Here is a 17832-nt window from a genome sequence, read left to right on the forward strand (position 1 = left end):
ACAATAAATTAAAATATTAAAACAGTGCAAATGCTCCCTCCTGCTCTGTCTTTACATACAGAATATTATACACACATTTTGAGGTAGACACACCTGAGACAATAGTTATGTCTTGGATATTTGTGCTTCAATGTTCAAGCATGATGATGTACTTACTCTTTTAAGAGTTATGAAGGTACATACTGAATTGCATTCTACTTTAATACTACACAAGAGTACTTTCTCACATCTCTCGATAGATTTGTGACAACTTGTTTGTCTCGTCTTATTTGCTACACTTGCAAAAGACTGCCACTATCTTACCTATGCCTCTTCCCCTTCAGTATTTTGTAAATTGTGATCTTATCCTCTTTGGTCCCCCTTTCATATAGTGTTAAGCACATTTACCTGTCATCATACTTTGGTACTTTTATTTATACTACTTAGTTCTTTATATTTATTTATACACTTTATGATGAAAGAAAGTATTATAACAATGTAGGCAAAGCCTACAATTGGTCATTATATAAGGTGTAAGAATATTTATGAAATGAAATTTTAATGTTTTATTTTTAATACACATTTTTATGTAAATATATATGGGTTCTGCTAAAAAAAAAATGTAAGCGTCGAGATGGGATAGCTTTTGTTTTGCACAAAAAATATTTATCACAATTATCCAAAATAGTAATAAATATTGTTTCCCATCTAACAGTGGAAAACATATTTCCTTAGGTGCACTCAATAATAGTTTAATTTTAAGTTTTTATTTAAAAATTGGTAATATACAGTACAGTACCACACACTTAATCCCAAGTCTAACATAAGCATAAAAAAACATGTTTAAAAAAGTCCATATATTCAACAATATTAAATTGTCTTTACTCCAACGAGTTGTCTCTGTCTGCTCCAGCTGTGTCTGCTTCATCCAGGGATGAAAAGTTAAGGAAATGAGCCGGACGATGAACCTCATGATAGAATTCTTTAGGACTAGCCAATTGTAAGTCATACTTCATATTGGGATCATGCCGTACTCCCATGAAATTGTAATTCCAAGAAGCTTGCAAAGGAGTCATGAAAAGCCCCAGGAAGCGATCTGAAAGCAGCATTTGAACTTTTTCGTAATGGGAAGGCAAATAACCTTTGGGATTATTGCCCATGTCTTTGTTGTTGCGACCCCATTCAAAACCAGATGGCGTGAGCTTGTATGCTTGCAATGAACAAGACCCTGGCGTGAATGAACATGTAATAACTATTGTACGGTCTGTGGTCCATGAACTATTATCAGCCATCACAGTGGCATGTGTGGTAATATCATGGGGAGAAAGCTGTGGCAATTCATTAGGTTGGGTATGAATCCATCCCAGAGGCTCTAATTCATTCAAAAATTCATGAGTAGGCAGCTTATGTGGCAGGTGAACCATCTGATGTGTTCCCCATTGTGGTGGCATGACAATACACCGGATTTCTTTTACTTGAGGGTTGTCTGGGGGACTAATACCATACAGGTAGCCTGCTATTTGTGTGCGAAGATCAGAGATGATGATAAATTTTTTCAACACATTTTTGGGCAAGATGTAAGTGAATCCAGTCTCCTTTATGTCATCAGAAGATACATAGATGTAATTTGTTCTCAAATGAAGATTTGTAGCAGAAATTGCTCTTACTCTCCATTCTGTCTTGCTACTGAACGTTGCAGTTTCATAGTTGCTGGTAGTAGAGGTGATTATTTCATCACCATGCTTATTGACAGTTCTGGTAGTTGTGGCAGTAAGCTGAGACTGTTCTTTAGTCTGTTTCTCAATTTCTGCAATCTGCTGTCGTTGTGCTGATGGTGCACTAATTTCCATACCAAGAATGATATCTCTGATTTCTGACTGAGTAAGAGATGCTACATTCACATTGTTCTTTTTACCATAATCAGCAAGAATAAGATCTTTGAGCTGTACTTCAACTTTAACCCAGTCTTCATCTGTAAGAGAGGGCCAAATATGGTGAGGTTCTGTAATAGTGGTCTTGTCTGGTTTCAAAAGAACCTTTGTACGGTCATTATTGACATGAAGAGCTCGTAATATAAGAATAAGACGAGAGAAGGCTGTGTAAGATGATATATTTTTGAGCCAATCATCATAAAGATTAAACAAAACCATCTGGGGTTCAGTAGCTTTAAGGATAAGATCACCAAATTTCTCTACTTTAAGGCAAGCCTGGAAAGGCAGTTGTAGCTCTGAGCCCTTGATCACAATATTGGGAAAATCAAGCAAATGCACCTCAAGAGGATCCAACATACCTTTTCGAGTTACAATGATCTGTTTTGGCTGCTCTTCTACAGGCAAAGATCTAATTAAGGCAGCAACTTCCTCAGCTGTTTTCCATTTAGCCAACTGACCAAGACGCTTTTGACCTGCCCACACAGATGTGTGAATGATCTTTAAGAAGAGCTGACCTGTACGTGGATTGAAGATGAAAATTGCACCATTGATTGGCTTTGTTGTCAAATTACCCTCAAAGGTCTTATGAATAGTTACTCTGTATACATTGGTATCATCCACAAACCAAATAATTTGATTAGAGAATAATTCACCATAATTCTGAGAAGAGAGGTATGGTTCTGTGGGTTCAGAAGAATAAAGCTGAAGACCCTTGCGGATGCGTTCGCGTAGCACATAGAGAGCTGGGTTGGCTTTCATGATCTTTGCCATGGCTTGCTGTATCAAAGGTTTGGCACCTGGGAACCAGTTGCCATATGCACTATGTAGGTTATAAGCTAAATCAATTGCAATCAACACACCTGTTGGAGATGGGTATAAAGACATGTTATCAGTAGTGTAGTCCAAGAACTTTGCTCTTGCATAACGTTCAACATCATGAGAATCATAGTCACCCCATCTTAGCTGAACATCAATCCAGTACTTTTGTGTGGTTGATCCATCCATCGTATCCTTTGAATCTGCCAGAAGTGAAGGCTTTGAATAATTCCATTTGTATGCCGCAAACAACAAGATGTCTGCACATGAGGAATTCATCTTGTATGACTTCCTAGGATGTATGGTCTCCTTTTGTACAGTTTCAATTTCTAAAGCATCAAGTTCTTGATCAAAGACTTGACAAAGATCCATTACCACAGATTCATGGATCTTTTGCCAAAGATGGGCACGGAAAATCTGGATGAGGGAAATCTTGAGAGTAGGAATTTTGCCATGCATGAATATGCCTGTCAGATCAAGTTGTACCTGGAAGCCTACATACACATTGGCTCTGTTAATGGTTGGTGACCACCAAAGAGTAAACCTACGGTTGGGGATTTGGTTAAGACCAGACCTTTGGGCATTAGTCAGTTTCTTGTATTTCATGCTCTCTTCAAAACCAGATGCTTTTTCCCAAAACAACCCCTCCCATGTGGGAAAGTAGGTGCCTTTGAAGAGTGTATGTTCTAAAATCCCCTCTACACCACCCAGTGCTTGGATCATATCAGTACGATAGTTATTCAAATTCCACAGTTTACCATCGTGGCGCTGATGTGTCCACCAGAATGGATTTTGCTTAAGCACCTGATACTGCTTAAACTCTGTACGTATTCTCCATCCTTTGTCATAAGCCAGGGTGTGACGATCTTTTTGAAAAAGCGTGTTGATCCTAGGAATACCTCTATCCCAAGAATCTTCCAAATCTTCTAGAGTAAGACGACGATTTTGTGCAGTTGCTTCTTGTCTCTTCAGGGCATATTCTGCCCACACTCTCTGTGAGTCAAGGAACTCTGTTTCCCAAGGTTGAATGTATCTATAGAGGTTAGGAATAAGTTGGTCTTCATCATGACTCATTCCAGATCTAAAGTGGGTTATACCTACGTCAGTTTGCTTGCTCCATCGCAGATCAGATTGCGGAATGAGCACATGACCCATTGACAACATACCAAGGCCTCCCAATTCTTTTGGAGTGTAAAATACTACTGGGGGAAATCTGGAGGGCATCTTGGAATTCAAGCCAATCTTAATACGTGTCTGAATCTTATTTTCACATTTAACCAGTAGATCTAAAAGCTCTTGAGTGTTAACTACACTCTCTCGGTAATATGTCATGAGACCAATCAATGCTGTATTCCATTTGTTGACAATCTTTGTAAATGTTGTAGAACCAGAGGCCATGAGAATTTGTCTGACACGATTGTGGAATCTCTGCATGGATTCATCATCTACCCGCAAGAAGCACTGTGAAGTTCGTTCTTTGGTTACTTCATTCTGCAAGTTCCACACACCATCCCTGTGCTTGAACTCCTCATGGGTCATGCGACATTTGGGTAAAATACGACATTCAAAGCCAGACATGTTGAATAAAAGATTAGGGTTGTCTTTAGAATACACAGACACAAATGAATTCTCCCAGTTGATGGTTGTGACAGATCGAGGCAATCTGTTTTTTATGTCCCAGAACACAGCACGCCCCAAGTTGACATCGTGTTTCATGAGTCTCATCCTTGCATCCCTTGGCCAACACTTCTTATTGTTGTAACCTACAATATTCTCATTATTTGGATCAGGATGCTCTGTAAGATAGCGTTGGATGAGATCTTTTGCCTCTTCAGCCGAAAAGCGGAAGAATATGTGTATTCTGTCAATATATCGGGAGTAAAGTCTGATGGGATGCTGCGTTTCTGTGGCAACATCCTGGAAATTTAAGAAATCATTGGGCATTTGAGGAGGACCAGACATGTCTGCTGCACGTTTCAGACCCAGGACCAGCAAGTCCATTACTAGACCATAATACTGTACAATAAAAGAAGCAAATTGCAGACCTCGGATAATGCCATAACGGTTAGTATGATTCATGTCTTTATAGTTAATATCTACATTGTTCTTAGCTGTCATGTAATCAGCAATATTATGGTCCACTATCAATCTTAACAACCTGTTAAGCAGAGTAAGATCAATCTTTTCATACAGCTTCTCATACTTTGACTCCAACATTACATTGCACTCTCCATCAGCTGTATCCCAAACATCAGTAAGGTTATTAATTCCTTGGCACCACTTATACACAAGAAGTGGTGGTGGTTCTGAGTCGCCAGGTTTAACCCATGGTGGGAACAGACGGCGCTTATCTGCTTCATACCAGAGGTACTGATCCAGATAAGCATCTGTAATTTTCTCAAGAGGCTCCACATCATAAACAGGAATTAAATGACTGTACAGGTCCATGAATTCAATGCCTACCTCCTTGAAAGCTCTCTGAGTTAGCAAATGACGCTTTATACGAGACAGGGCCTCGTGAGGGTTATCATAAGCTTGTTCAATGAGGCCCAACTCCTCTCTCTGAGATTGATTTAAGCGTGATTTTACACTGTATGCTTCTTTTAGTCTTTCCAAAGCCAGGATAAGCAATTTTGTGTCATGTTTGTAAGAGAGTGGTGGAAAAGGAATGGGAGCAAAGCGCCGTGACTCTAGCCAATGGACTGTGGTAGTGTAAATGGCAACGGCTTCCTCAGGACTGATGTAAGGTCCATCTTTCTGGTAGTTGTGCTGTCGTTCCTGTTCAGATTTCAGATATAACCGTGTAAGTCGACCCATATTCTTTTTGCAAACAGTTTTGTCTACTGTTGCACCACGGCGAATACGTTCACGGTTGTAATGAGCCGTGTTGGTCCACCAATCTGCCTTCATCTTCACATAACGAAGAATCATATTCTCAATGGGTGTTGGAAGGCCAGGTACTTTCCAGGGAATGTTTGCTTTCCAGCATCGCCAGGCCTCAGATAAATGCTGAAGAATGGTTCGAGCTTTATTTTGTTTGATACCCTCTGGCATCATATCCAGTATGTCATGCATAACTGAGGCTCGTAACTCAAGATCAAAATGAGATTCTACTCGCTGCTTGGTCACAGTCTTGGCCACACCTTTACTATGTCGGCCTTCAAACTGACGAGAGAGGAGGTTACCCAGCCAGCGCTCTAACAGTGGGGTAATTCCCCTCATGAAGAAAAGCCAAACCCTCCACCCGGGAGCCCAAAAACCACAACCAGGGCCTTTACCTACTTGACCTGTGTTGAACCTGTAGTAGATGACATGCTTGAGATCTTTGCACATTCTTATCTGTCTCATGAGTTTGTATTTGTACCTATACATACCAGTCAGCTGACCAACATGTGCAAAAATGTACTGAAGGCCATCTGCTAGCTGAAATGCATCGACATTGTTTAGCCTGTATTGCACATGAGCATCAACCACCAATTTTGTTAATCTCAAAATTTCACGACATAAGTGAAATGCATTTCCAAACCTTGACTTCTTTCGTTCTTTAGTTGTCAGGGTTTTAACAGGTTTCAAGTTGAAGTTGTAATCCAAGTGCAAATAATTAAGATTTTTGCGATGAATAAGGAGATTGAGCATGTTATACCCCTGACGGCAGACTTGTAGGCCAACCTCAACCCAATCTAAAGTTGTAGTCTGGAAAAACTTGGTGGCTTTGAAAGAACGGAACAAGTAGCGCTTTTTCTGAGCTTTGGGTGGACGGTGCTTCAGAGCATTCAGGACATAATACTTCAACAGCTTCTGGTATGACACACGTACCTGAAGAAAAAATAAACGATCATTTGTAAACCTACCATTGCATAAAGCTAGCAATATCCATGTTGCTTTAATCTTATAAAAATCTAAGATTTTCATGCTCATGTCTAGTGGTTCAAATCCAATGTTCTATGAAATCTCTAAAATGTATGATTACTGCATACGCCTCATCCTTAAATAATAATAATAATAATAATAATAATAATAATAATAATAATAATAATATTGAAGTCAATGCTGTAGCACTCCAAGAGTCCAGTTATAATAACTAAGTAAACTGCTATTGAGGTTTCTCCAAAAGTGGTCAATAAAGAGGAGAAACATTTCAGAGAAAGTTAAGAGTGAGAAATTAAGAGACATTATACAAGACAGTCATTATGTAAGTGATCATAGTACTGAATAACATAATAAAAACTCCATTTTGTAACCTAATTTGAAAGCCTCTTCAGATAAAGTAAAGCTGGAACCAAGGCATAAAAATGTTATTAATGCTTGTAAAACTGTGAATTAAAAATTGGATCTAAACAGATTTCTTTTGCTCAATGTAAAAATGGATATTGCACCAATCAAATTCTTAGCATCAGAATGAATTGTTCCGATTCTTTCCACCCATGAAAGGTAAATTTTGCATCAACAAAATAAATGAAACAAAGAATACTTAAAAAGCTATTAACACATCAGGCATAAACCTTATAGCTCCAATACTTTTATAATCTATTATCTACAAAGAAGACAGATTTATAAGAATCTAAATGATAGTGATACAGCACACCAGAATGTGTGCATCACCATCTCATATTCTGCTTTCATGGCATGGGAAGAAATCAGCCCAGAAGAAAAAGGAAAATATTTAAGATGATTAAAGATATTTATGATGACACACTAACTATTCACCATAGCTTCCACACTAAATATATATTGCAGCATCATGTAAAATAAATGCCGTTACATATTCCACTTAAGTTAGTAAGAAAACAGCAGACATAAGACTCATGCTCACCAATTTATCACCAATATTACAAAATCAATCATCAAAATATATTATTAACCTTAACTGGTTGACCTGGAGGGCAATGCTCACGATACCACATCTTAACCAGAGGGACATCGATAGCTCTTCTCATTGTGCCAGAACGCATGTTGAATGGCCGTGGCCCCCACAACAAGGCAATACCATTGGCAGTTGCATCATCATAAAGCTGCCATTCCTTCAGTAGTGCATCTACATCTTCTGGTAATTCAAAGTCCTGAAATACCATTAATGAAGAACAGTTAATGCCTAAAATTAAATATTTAAGATAATAACAGAAGTACTACAGAATTATATTAACAGAGGTATTAATAACATAAGTATAATGATAATGTTATACACAGTATATTAACTTATCAGTTATACAGGCATACTGTGGAGATGCAAACAGAAGAACTTTTGAAAGCAATAATGATGCCTTAAACGAGAAAGAGGGATCAGCTTTCTTATATTACTGTAATATACAGTATTGAAGAGTGAGATTAGCTAGTTGTCAAGCAGGGCTAAAATGATAGCATAAAATTAGAGCTACTAATAGTGTACTGACATCTGTATACAATGTGGATGTAATGACAAAGTTAAATACAGTAGTAAGTTTAGAATAAGTGGTCCAAATAGCAAGAATTTTTTTTTTTAAATCATGAAAGCTCTAACTCTCAAAAACAGTCTCTTGGGCCCAGTAAATGCTGCCATTGGCACGGCAGAATCAAATGTCACCCCATGTGGCAGTGCCAAAAAACATTGATCATATTTCTTTCAAACCCTCACACCTTACTACATATAAAGTACTTAAAGTTGTAAAAAATTGGTACAGACAAAGTACTTATTTTAGAATACACCACCAAAAACTGGTCAGTTGCCAATAGCATGGATAAATGGTGAGAACATCCCTTGTTGCGTTGTGCAGTTGAAAGGTTAAAAGGGTTAATATATATGCTTCAATATGCCCGGTTTTATTAGGCTAGTTTACTCTACTAAAATTAAAGTCACATATAACACATTCTACTGGCCCTAATTATTTCTTCTCATTAACATCATCGTCCAGCTTAACTCACCTCATCATCATCTGGTAACAGAACCTCCCCTTTCACAGTGTTGCGGTGAGAGATGGGGTTAATCAGAGGATCAAAATAAAAGGCTGGGAGGTCAGGGTCCTCTGTTTTGATGTAAAGAACAACTGGAGTATGATACCAGCTGAGATGAACATACTGGGGCATGTTGTTAAACAGATACGGGAAAGCTATTCTGTACTCTGTTCGCACTTGGTGGCGCACAATGATCTTGTTTATATCATTAAATTCATTCCAGTCTTCATCAGCAGGGTTCATATCCTTAATTAATGGTTCAAACTTTGGTCCACCAGGTAAAGCCATATTCAATGCCTGCAAACATATATAAAAGTATTATTGTTATGCAAGAGAAACTTCATCTGTATTACAGAAATTTTGAAGGACTTTATTATCAGCTTGTATAACACTTTCACTCACTGACAAGAGACAAGATAAACACTGTTTAAAAAAGGAAGAATTGTAGGTATATATGGAATATGGATGTAATTAAATTTAAACAAAATAAATAAATATGGGATAGTTATGAATAATCAGTTCAAATTCAACGAACAATATTAACAATTTAAAAATATATTTTTTTATATTTTTTTTTAGAATTAGTGGTTATAATAATGACTTAAAAAGAGTTAAATAAATTATACAGCCTAAAACCATGGAGAAAATGAGAAGGTGAATATCAGTGAATCTAAAAATGTTAATATGGGAGATTTACACAAAGATACAGATCAATAAAATTGTAAGACAAAACAAATGTGTGTATATGCATTAAGTGTTTACAAACATACCAACTTCTTTATTAGAGGCAAAGTAACAAAGTTCTGGCAAGGCAAAGTGTATGAATAAAATGAAACAATAGTATCTGAGAGTTCAATGAAGTTCTTTTAGATAAATATGAATAAAGGTGTTTGGATAACTCAGGAAGTATTGGGATCACATACATCTGACTGCAACATAGGAAACTAATGGGATATGAAAATAAAAGCTTGATAATGTATAAAAGAACATCCAACAAAGAGAAGCACAAAGCTGTTTCACTGCACGTTCAACACTAACCTTTGCTGTGAAGAAAGACTTCAAATCAAACAGATAAAAGTAATTGTTATCAGAAACATCTGTTAGCAATTGATTTGCAAGTCGATACAACGTAGCCATTTGAGGAAGAGTCAGACGCCACTTGCGATATGTAGGGCCATTAACGTGCTTTGTATCTATTAGAGGCTTGTGCTCATAAAACCAATCTGCAACCTATGGAATATTACAAAATTAGTTTACATAAATCACACTGCTAGACTAAATTATGAGTACCTCAATCAAAGTTTGGAAAATATTGATCTCCAACATGAAGTATTTAATAATAAATATTAATGGAAAAAATAACTTGTGCCTTTAGAAAACTATTTAATATCGTAATAAAGAATTAAGTATATATAACAGTATTAAGTAAAAAAAAAAAAAATACTATGATCAACAAATATTCTTTAACACTTGGTTTAGGTTTACACTCTAGGCTCAAATTTCCAAAAGGAAGACTTAAACCAGGTGGGATAGGGCCTTCTGGTCCAATCTGATCACAGGGCAAAGTCTCAAGAGAGGATGAACACTCCTACTCTACCTTCTGCCCTTTGGATAAGTAAAAAAAAAGTATGAAATGTGCTTGTTAAAGGATAGAGCATGGACACTTATCTTGATCCACCCAACTCGTAGCCATAAGCCATTTTCCTGTTATCCAAGTAACCATTCAGCTAACAAGAAATATGAAGATGACACTTTACATGAATATGGGCCCCACAATGAACATGACAGGCTCAGTAAAGATAAATAAAAAAACTCACTAAAGTAATTCAGGTACTGAATGCCTAGCTGCATTACTGATTTTACTGCAACAATATTCATAAATCAAAGTGATTAATTTTACAAAATATGATTATTCAGCATAAAACAGCTCATCCCCAGCCACAGCTTTGGCATTCACCGGCTGATATTATAGCAGCCTTGTTCTAAAAATATAGTTGCTCTTCACAATATAAATTTTAATGCACAATGCATGCACTCTACACTTTCTCTCAAGGCATGAGATACAAACATTGTCTTTAATCACTATAAAGTTATTTCTTAAAAGTTAAAACTTCTTAACATATATCAATTGAAGTACAAAGTTATATAACTATAATTATGAGACAGACACAGAATGAATAATCTTACATGGGAACAAATATTGCACATCAATAAAGAACAAAAGTCTCACCTCCACATCTTCCTCAGGGTCTAATTCCATTTGAATGGCTTCAAGTGGTTCTACATCCAACACATTATCTGCAAAATCCAGAGGCGGCTCCTCGTCATCAAATGGAGGAAATCTCATCCTCTTGAAGTGTCGTCGATCTCTCTTTTCTCGTCGCATCATCATCCACATGGTAGACCACTGGGAGATGTAGACTGGCTCAATCACCCATGGGATCTCGTTGACAAATGTGATTGCTCCGGTGATATGGTACAGAACCTACACACAAAACACATTTAATAGCTAATAGGAAAAAATTGATATTAATATATTTTATTTACAAAAAACTAAATAAATCCTAGATATACAGGTACACACCATAAAGTAATTAATCCGATCAACTTCACAGATTCCTTCAAAACACTTAAAGGTTGATTGCTTCATGTAACATGATCTCCCAAAGCACAAATTTGTGCATACACTGAACAGCTCATGCAGACCTTAAATATGACAATTATTTATGACACAAATTGGAAACTCAAGATATGTTTAATATTTTGCTATATGTATGAATATTAACAACTTAGTTTCCATGAGACATTCTCCCTTAATTCTCCAGGTTGTATGAAACTACTGCACACAAATTGCACAAATAAATGGATCCTCATCCAGATATGGTTTTAGGGCAGCAGGTTCCTCCTTATTAGAATAAGGGTCTGACCCAGGTAAACAAAATTACACTGCATGTAATGTACTAGGAATGATTTATACCCTCTGAGCTACACACATTAAATGTCTGCAGTTTAGAGATGCATATTAACATATGATAATGTCAGTCTAACCTGGACATCCCTTATCTGTTCCCAAGGCATTGGCATGTTTTCAAGCAACTTCAGTACAGCATGGGGCATGAACTTTAGTGCTCCCAAATATACACGCTTGTCATGACGGTATTTACGGCTTGACATGTCACCATGGTCACGAATAATCTTGCGGATGTGTTCTGGAGGCATCTCTTCTTTCTGCACATCAACAAAGCCAAACTTCCTTTTTTCTGCATACTTCTTATTGTGAAGCTGTTGCCATCTGATAAAGGAAAATGCAACATTATTTAATATATATATACAAAACTGTATTCAATGGGCTAAAATGATAGTATATGCTTTGTTTTATTTGCATTGCATATTTAATTTACAAGCAAAATGAGTTAAAATTCACGAACAAATCCACAAGGGCCGCGATGAGGGTTCGAACCTACGTCCAGGATGATCCCAGATGCGCCTTAGTCGACTGCGCTACTACATAGTTATGGCTATAGTTGTTATTAAGCTATTGCGATCCTTAGAGGGTAACATGGATCAATATATACTATACTTAAGCTCAAAATGCACTAGAAAATTTTAAAACAACACACTACTGAAAACCTATTTAATCTCTACTGATTCACATGATTTATAGTTTATGTCACCGGTATACAGAAATCCTCTAAAACAAACCAATTGAGAACACATGAACCACCACTAAATGAGAAAAGGAAGCTAATTATTTTTTTAATTTTCACCAGAATTCAAAATATGGTACCTGCGAGCTTTTTCCTGCATCTTCTCCAAGGAAACATTTTCAACTGGTGGAGGCCCAGCCTGAGGTCGTGGGATGGCCTGAGCCTGAGAATGGGCTTGGGCTTGAGCTTGAAAGTGTGCATGCATCTGAGCATGGGCCTGGGCCTGAGCAGCAGCAAGCTGAGCCTGCTGCTGGGCCATGTAAGCCCATGGGCTGCCCGGAATAAGGTACGGAGGCAGCGCCATTTCTTCTTTGCCTGAAAGGTAAATCTGAATATTAAAATAGTGGAATCAAATAATTATAAATTACAAAAACTAAATTTACTAGGGGTACGAAGAAAAGAAAAAAGTACAAGAAAATTAAATATGTACTATAATGAATATGACACCAAATAACAATAATAATTTATAATGATAATGTCCTAAATAAAGCAAACCCATTCAATGCTCTGTCTGGGCACTGTCAGTATCTGGACTTTAATCACTGCTGAAAATCAAGTTATATTCCATTGCCCAGTGGAATCTTGCATTTTGCAAGGGCTGTATATTGGGTACAGAGCTTTTCATCATATTCAGATTACATTTTGTTCATTTACTGCTACTCCTTGTTACAACTGTCAGAAAATTTAATATCCATCACTACACTTTGTCTTTTGTCATTCCTTTGAACTTTATTTTCCCACAGAAAACTCTGGGTTCAGGCCAGAGTGTAGAGACCGAAAGTGGTAAGCAAGGCATCAACTCAAAAGCCCAACCATTTCCTGAACTATGGATGGAGGGAACATGCCATTAGGCATTCCACAGATCCAGAACAAGCCGAGACTGGCCTGATACCAGCTTGCGAACTAGTGGTCACCTTTAATGACAGAGGATGAATTATTAAAACTGATTCATTGTGTAGCGAGACAGGCAGTCTGAATATACATACAGTACATGTTAGGCTTATACATACAGTACATGTTAGGCTTATACATACAGTACATGTTGTTAGGATTGAGGCCCCCTGTCACGTGAATCCTCTGCATAGCAGTGGAACTGCCTTTTCCCTTCACCTTCAATGCCTCTGCACTGGAAGTATACATCTACACCAGCCCAGATGAGTCATCAGTCCTGACACCTCTCCATACCCCCCCCCCCCCAGGGCCTGGCATGGCCTGGTCCGACTCACAGGCAAGCCGGGTGCCTCTGCTAACCGGTAGTGTGCCCCCACAAACAAGCAGTTAGCCGCCTTCAGCTGACAGTGGTGCAGCTCAACACAAAGGCACCGCCAGCCACAACGAGCAGTTTGCTAGTTGACCTGAGGTCCACCTCGCGTTTACACTGGATGAGTCATCACCGCAGGACTATATAAGGGCGCTGCCTCCCTGGAGAGCCAGTCTCTCCCTTAGTGCTCTAGGATCACCTTTGTCTCTCTCACCCGTCGTCCACCTTCAGCCAACATCGTGTGATTGATGCCATGGTGGTATGGTAGCTGTCTTCAGTACACCAGTATATCTTTATGCTTTTCTTCTTTGCTTATACTGTAGTTTATTTTTACATTTAAAAGCATACTAACTTGTTCACTTTTGCATTACATGATAGCCAAGTATTTTCAGGGGCATTTATGTTCATTAATATTTCAGTAAATTGTTTAATTATTTATTTGATGATTTTTATTTGTTTCCACCTGCAACTTACATACTGCAAGGCCAATAGCAGCATTTTTGTTTTATTATGTGCGGGAGAGCCATACCATCTTGGTTCAGTATAGCTGTGATACCACAACCCGTCACACCCCCCCATAACATTAATTACTAACCCTCCCCAGAATGCAACCCCACAACAAAATGGCTAACTCTTGAGTACGTATTTACTGCTAGGTGAACAGCTGCATTAGGTGATAGGAAACATGCCCAACCATTTCTGCCCTGCTCAGGATTTGATCCTGGAATTCTCAATTGTGGGTCTAGAATGAACCCACCTGTTCTACTGGGATCCTTTTGCTGAAATTGACTGAAGCATGGAAAGTTCATAATGAAACCTGGCATCAGTGGCCGAGAGATGGATGGAGAAGTGACCAGGCTCAGGTATGCCTCCCAAGCAAACCACGTGTGAAAGGTTTTACAGCTCCATCACTCCATCCACATCCACCATAAGCCAGAGACTTTTGTCGCACTAACAGAGACAAAACTTGAAGGAAATATTTTAAATGAGGTCATATTCCCGAGGAGTTAATTTGGAAATGTGACAAAACAATTAGGAAGAGTGGAGGTGATGCTGTACAGGGAAAGAATGCCTAAAGGTAAAAAGAGTAAACAATCAAGAATCCAGGAGATATGAACATAATGCCTCTGCAAATTTGGAATCAGGATGATAAACTAATGATCATAAATGCTTGCCTGCCTCCTCCCCCCCCTCCCAGAACCCCAAGGTAACTAGGGATTCTGTGAGAGATAATGAAAAATGTTAATTCTAATCATATGCAAATGTATTTGAGTCATTTTTGTTTTTCTCATTTAACTTGTATCAGGAACAAAGACAGAAATTGTTCCCTTTCAGTGTGTTTATATAAAGCATGACCCAGAATTATTTCAAGGGTACAAAAATTGAGAAATGCTGCTTTAAACAAACCTAACCGAACATATCTTTTCCCAGGTTACAAAAATATAATTTGTTTAATATATACTGTACATGGTGTGTATGATGTCGGTGACAATTGTGTTGCCTCTGGTGAACTATTAGGATACTGCCATGTGTGAGGGTAGCATTTTTACCCTTTTTAGATGCTTTCACATGGGAGTAACATTTCATCCAGTTTTAGGCACCTGAACCAAGATTGATCATGACAGTAGTAGTTAATTTTTCTTAAGGTAATCACAACTTACTTTAGTAGCAAAATGGTTGATCATTCTGTTTATTATAACACTATCAGTGGGTAATCCTAGCGAAAAATGCTTTTAATTGCTCTGTTATTGTGACAGAAAATATTTTGCATGAAAAGAAATGGTAGCAGTTAGTCTGTACCAGTACTTCAATAAACTTAGCTAAACCTAATCTGGCAAAATGGGACCTTATAATAATAATCATTTCCATTGTATGTGGACAGGAAGCCTGTGTGTGTGTGTACTCACCTAGTTGTACTCGCCTAGTTGTGTTTGCGGGGGTTGAGCTCTGGCTCTTTGGTCCCGCCTCTCAACCGTCAATCAACAGGTGTACAGATTGCTGAGCCTATTGGGCTCTGTCATATCTACACTTGAAACTGTGTATGGAGTCAGCCTCCACCACATCACCCCCTAATGCTCTGTCTGTCTGTCTGTGTGTGTGTGTGTGTGTGTGTGTGTGTGTGTGTGTGTGTGTGTGTGTGTGTGTGTGTGTGTGTGTGTGTGTGTGTGTGTGTGTGTGTGTGTGTGTGTGTGTGTGTGTGTGTGTGTGTGTGTGTGTGTGTGTGTGTGTGTGTGTGTGTGTGTGTGTGTGTGTGTGTGTGTGTGTGTGTGTGTGTGTGTGTGTGTGTGTGTGTGTGTGTGTGTGTGTGTGTGTGTGTGTGTGTGTGTGTGTGTGTGTGTGTGTGTGTGTGTGTGTGTGTGTGTGTGTGTGTGTGTGTGTGTGTGTGTGTGTGTGTGTGTGTGTGTGTGTGTGTGTGTGTGTGTGTGTGTGTGTGTGTGTGTGTGTGTGTGTGTGTGTGTGTGTGTGTGTGTGTGTGTGTGTGTGTGTGTGTGTGTGTGTGTGTGTGTGTGTGTGTGTGTGTGTGTGTGTGTGTGTGTGTGTGTGTGTGTGTGTGTGTGTGTGTGTGTGTGTGTGTGTGTGTGTGTGTGTGTGTGTGTGTGTGTGTGTGTGTGTGTGTGTGTGTGTGTGTGGTGTGTGTGTGTGTGTGTGTGTGTGTGTGTGTGTGTGTGTGTGTGTGTGTGTGTGTGTGTGTGTGTGTGTGTGTGTGTGTGTGTGTGTGTGTGTGTGTGTGTGTGTGTGTGTGTGTGTGTGTGTGTGTGTGTGTGTGTGTGTGTGTGTGTGTGTGTGTGTGTGTGTGTGTGTGTGTGTGTGTGTGTGTGTGTGTGTGTGTGTGTGTGTGTGTGTGTGTGTGTGTGTGTGTGTGTGTGTGTGTGTGTGTGTGTGTGTGTGTGTGTGTGTGTGTGTGTGTGTGTGTGTGTGTGTGTGTGTGTGTGTGTGTGTGTGTGTGTGTGTGTGTGTGTGTGTGTGTGTGTGTGTGTGTGTGTGTGTGTGTGTGTGTGTGTGTGTGTGTGTGTGTGTGTGTGTGTGTGTGTGTGTGTGTGTGTGTGTGTGTGTGTGTGTGTGTGTGTGTGTGTGTGTGTGTGTGTGTGTGTGTGTGTGTGTGTGTGTGTGTATATATATATACAGTTTATGCTTTAATTAGATGTTCCCTTAAAGTTGAACTAATGACCTTCCCCAGGATACAAACCCACAGCAGTTGCCTAACTCCTGGGTTCTTATTTCCTGATAGATGAACCGAGGCACTAGGTGAAAGGAAACGTGCCCAACCATTTCTGTCTCGCTCGGGAATAGAACTTGGGTTACTCAACTGGAAGTCGAGAAGGAAGCCATCGGTACGCGGACCTTCAACCACACTTAACCAAAACCCATCCTAACCTAATAATACTTAGTCACGCTCAAGATAAAAAATACATATTGGTATTCAGGAAGGGTGGTCATGCTGCTTTTATACTATACAGGTACTGGTACACACATACTAAAGCATTAAAGAGCATTTTTTTTCGGGGTAAACACATTTGTTTGGCTATGCTATTGCGATGTTTTTATTGTATGAATATTTTCGTCAGTAAGAACACAAAATAAATTTATCAAATATAGCTCTAACTATAGAAATAAATCCGTATGGAAATAATGTGACAAATCCACTCGTTTACCTGGTGGTGGTTAATATACACTAGGGCATCTCTGGTCCGCCTGTTGTTTACGCTGGTCGGCCCGAGCCTCCTGCTACAAACGTCTGGCTGCTCCACACCACAAGATTATCCACAACAATATTATCCCCAATTACAAATTTAATAGAATAATATGTCTATCATTCAGGAATTATTTTATTTATTTAAAATCTTTTTTTTTTATTCTAAATATTGTTCCAAGCCAGAGTTTTATAAATATATTAATCACTGATGCACTGATTAGTATGATTAACTTGATACATGTAGATCTGGATAAAAATGAGTTCCCTGTTGGATTATTTGTTGACCTACGTAAGGCTTTTGACACTGTCAACCACACCAAAACCTTTCAGATGTCAGATTCAGATGTTTATTCAGGTAAGGTATATACATACAAGTGATGTTACATTAATGGATTGATATATAGATAGAGCTAGTACATACAATGCCTAAAGCCACTATTACGCAATGCGTTTCGGGCAAGAAAAACATTAATATCAAGAACTTAATACTAATTGAGCATAAAGAATAAAAGATGT

General features: G+C 38.5%; 1 protein-coding gene across 1 annotated transcript; it reads right to left on the reverse strand.

The window, feature by feature from the left end:
- Positions 1-530: 530 nt before the first annotated feature.
- LOC123760319 (pre-mRNA processing factor 8) lies at positions 531-17375 on the reverse strand. Its single transcript, XM_045745903.2, has 8 exons — positions 17276-17375; positions 12442-12676; positions 11703-11946; positions 10885-11139; positions 9693-9884; positions 8625-8951; positions 7589-7786; positions 531-6542 (listed from the first exon to the last, which is right to left on the reverse strand). Exons 2-8 carry the CDS (start codon positions 12663-12665, stop codon positions 861-863), a joined length of 7122 nt encoding a protein of 2373 aa, XP_045601859.1. The 5' UTR covers positions 12666-12676; positions 17276-17375; the 3' UTR covers positions 531-860.
- Between the last annotated feature and the right edge of the window lie 457 nt (positions 17376-17832).

The sequence above is a fragment of the Procambarus clarkii genome, chromosome 39 (assembly GCF_040958095.1).
Source record: "Procambarus clarkii isolate CNS0578487 chromosome 39, FALCON_Pclarkii_2.0, whole genome shotgun sequence".
NCBI lineage: Eukaryota > Metazoa > Arthropoda > Malacostraca > Decapoda > Cambaridae > Procambarus > Procambarus clarkii.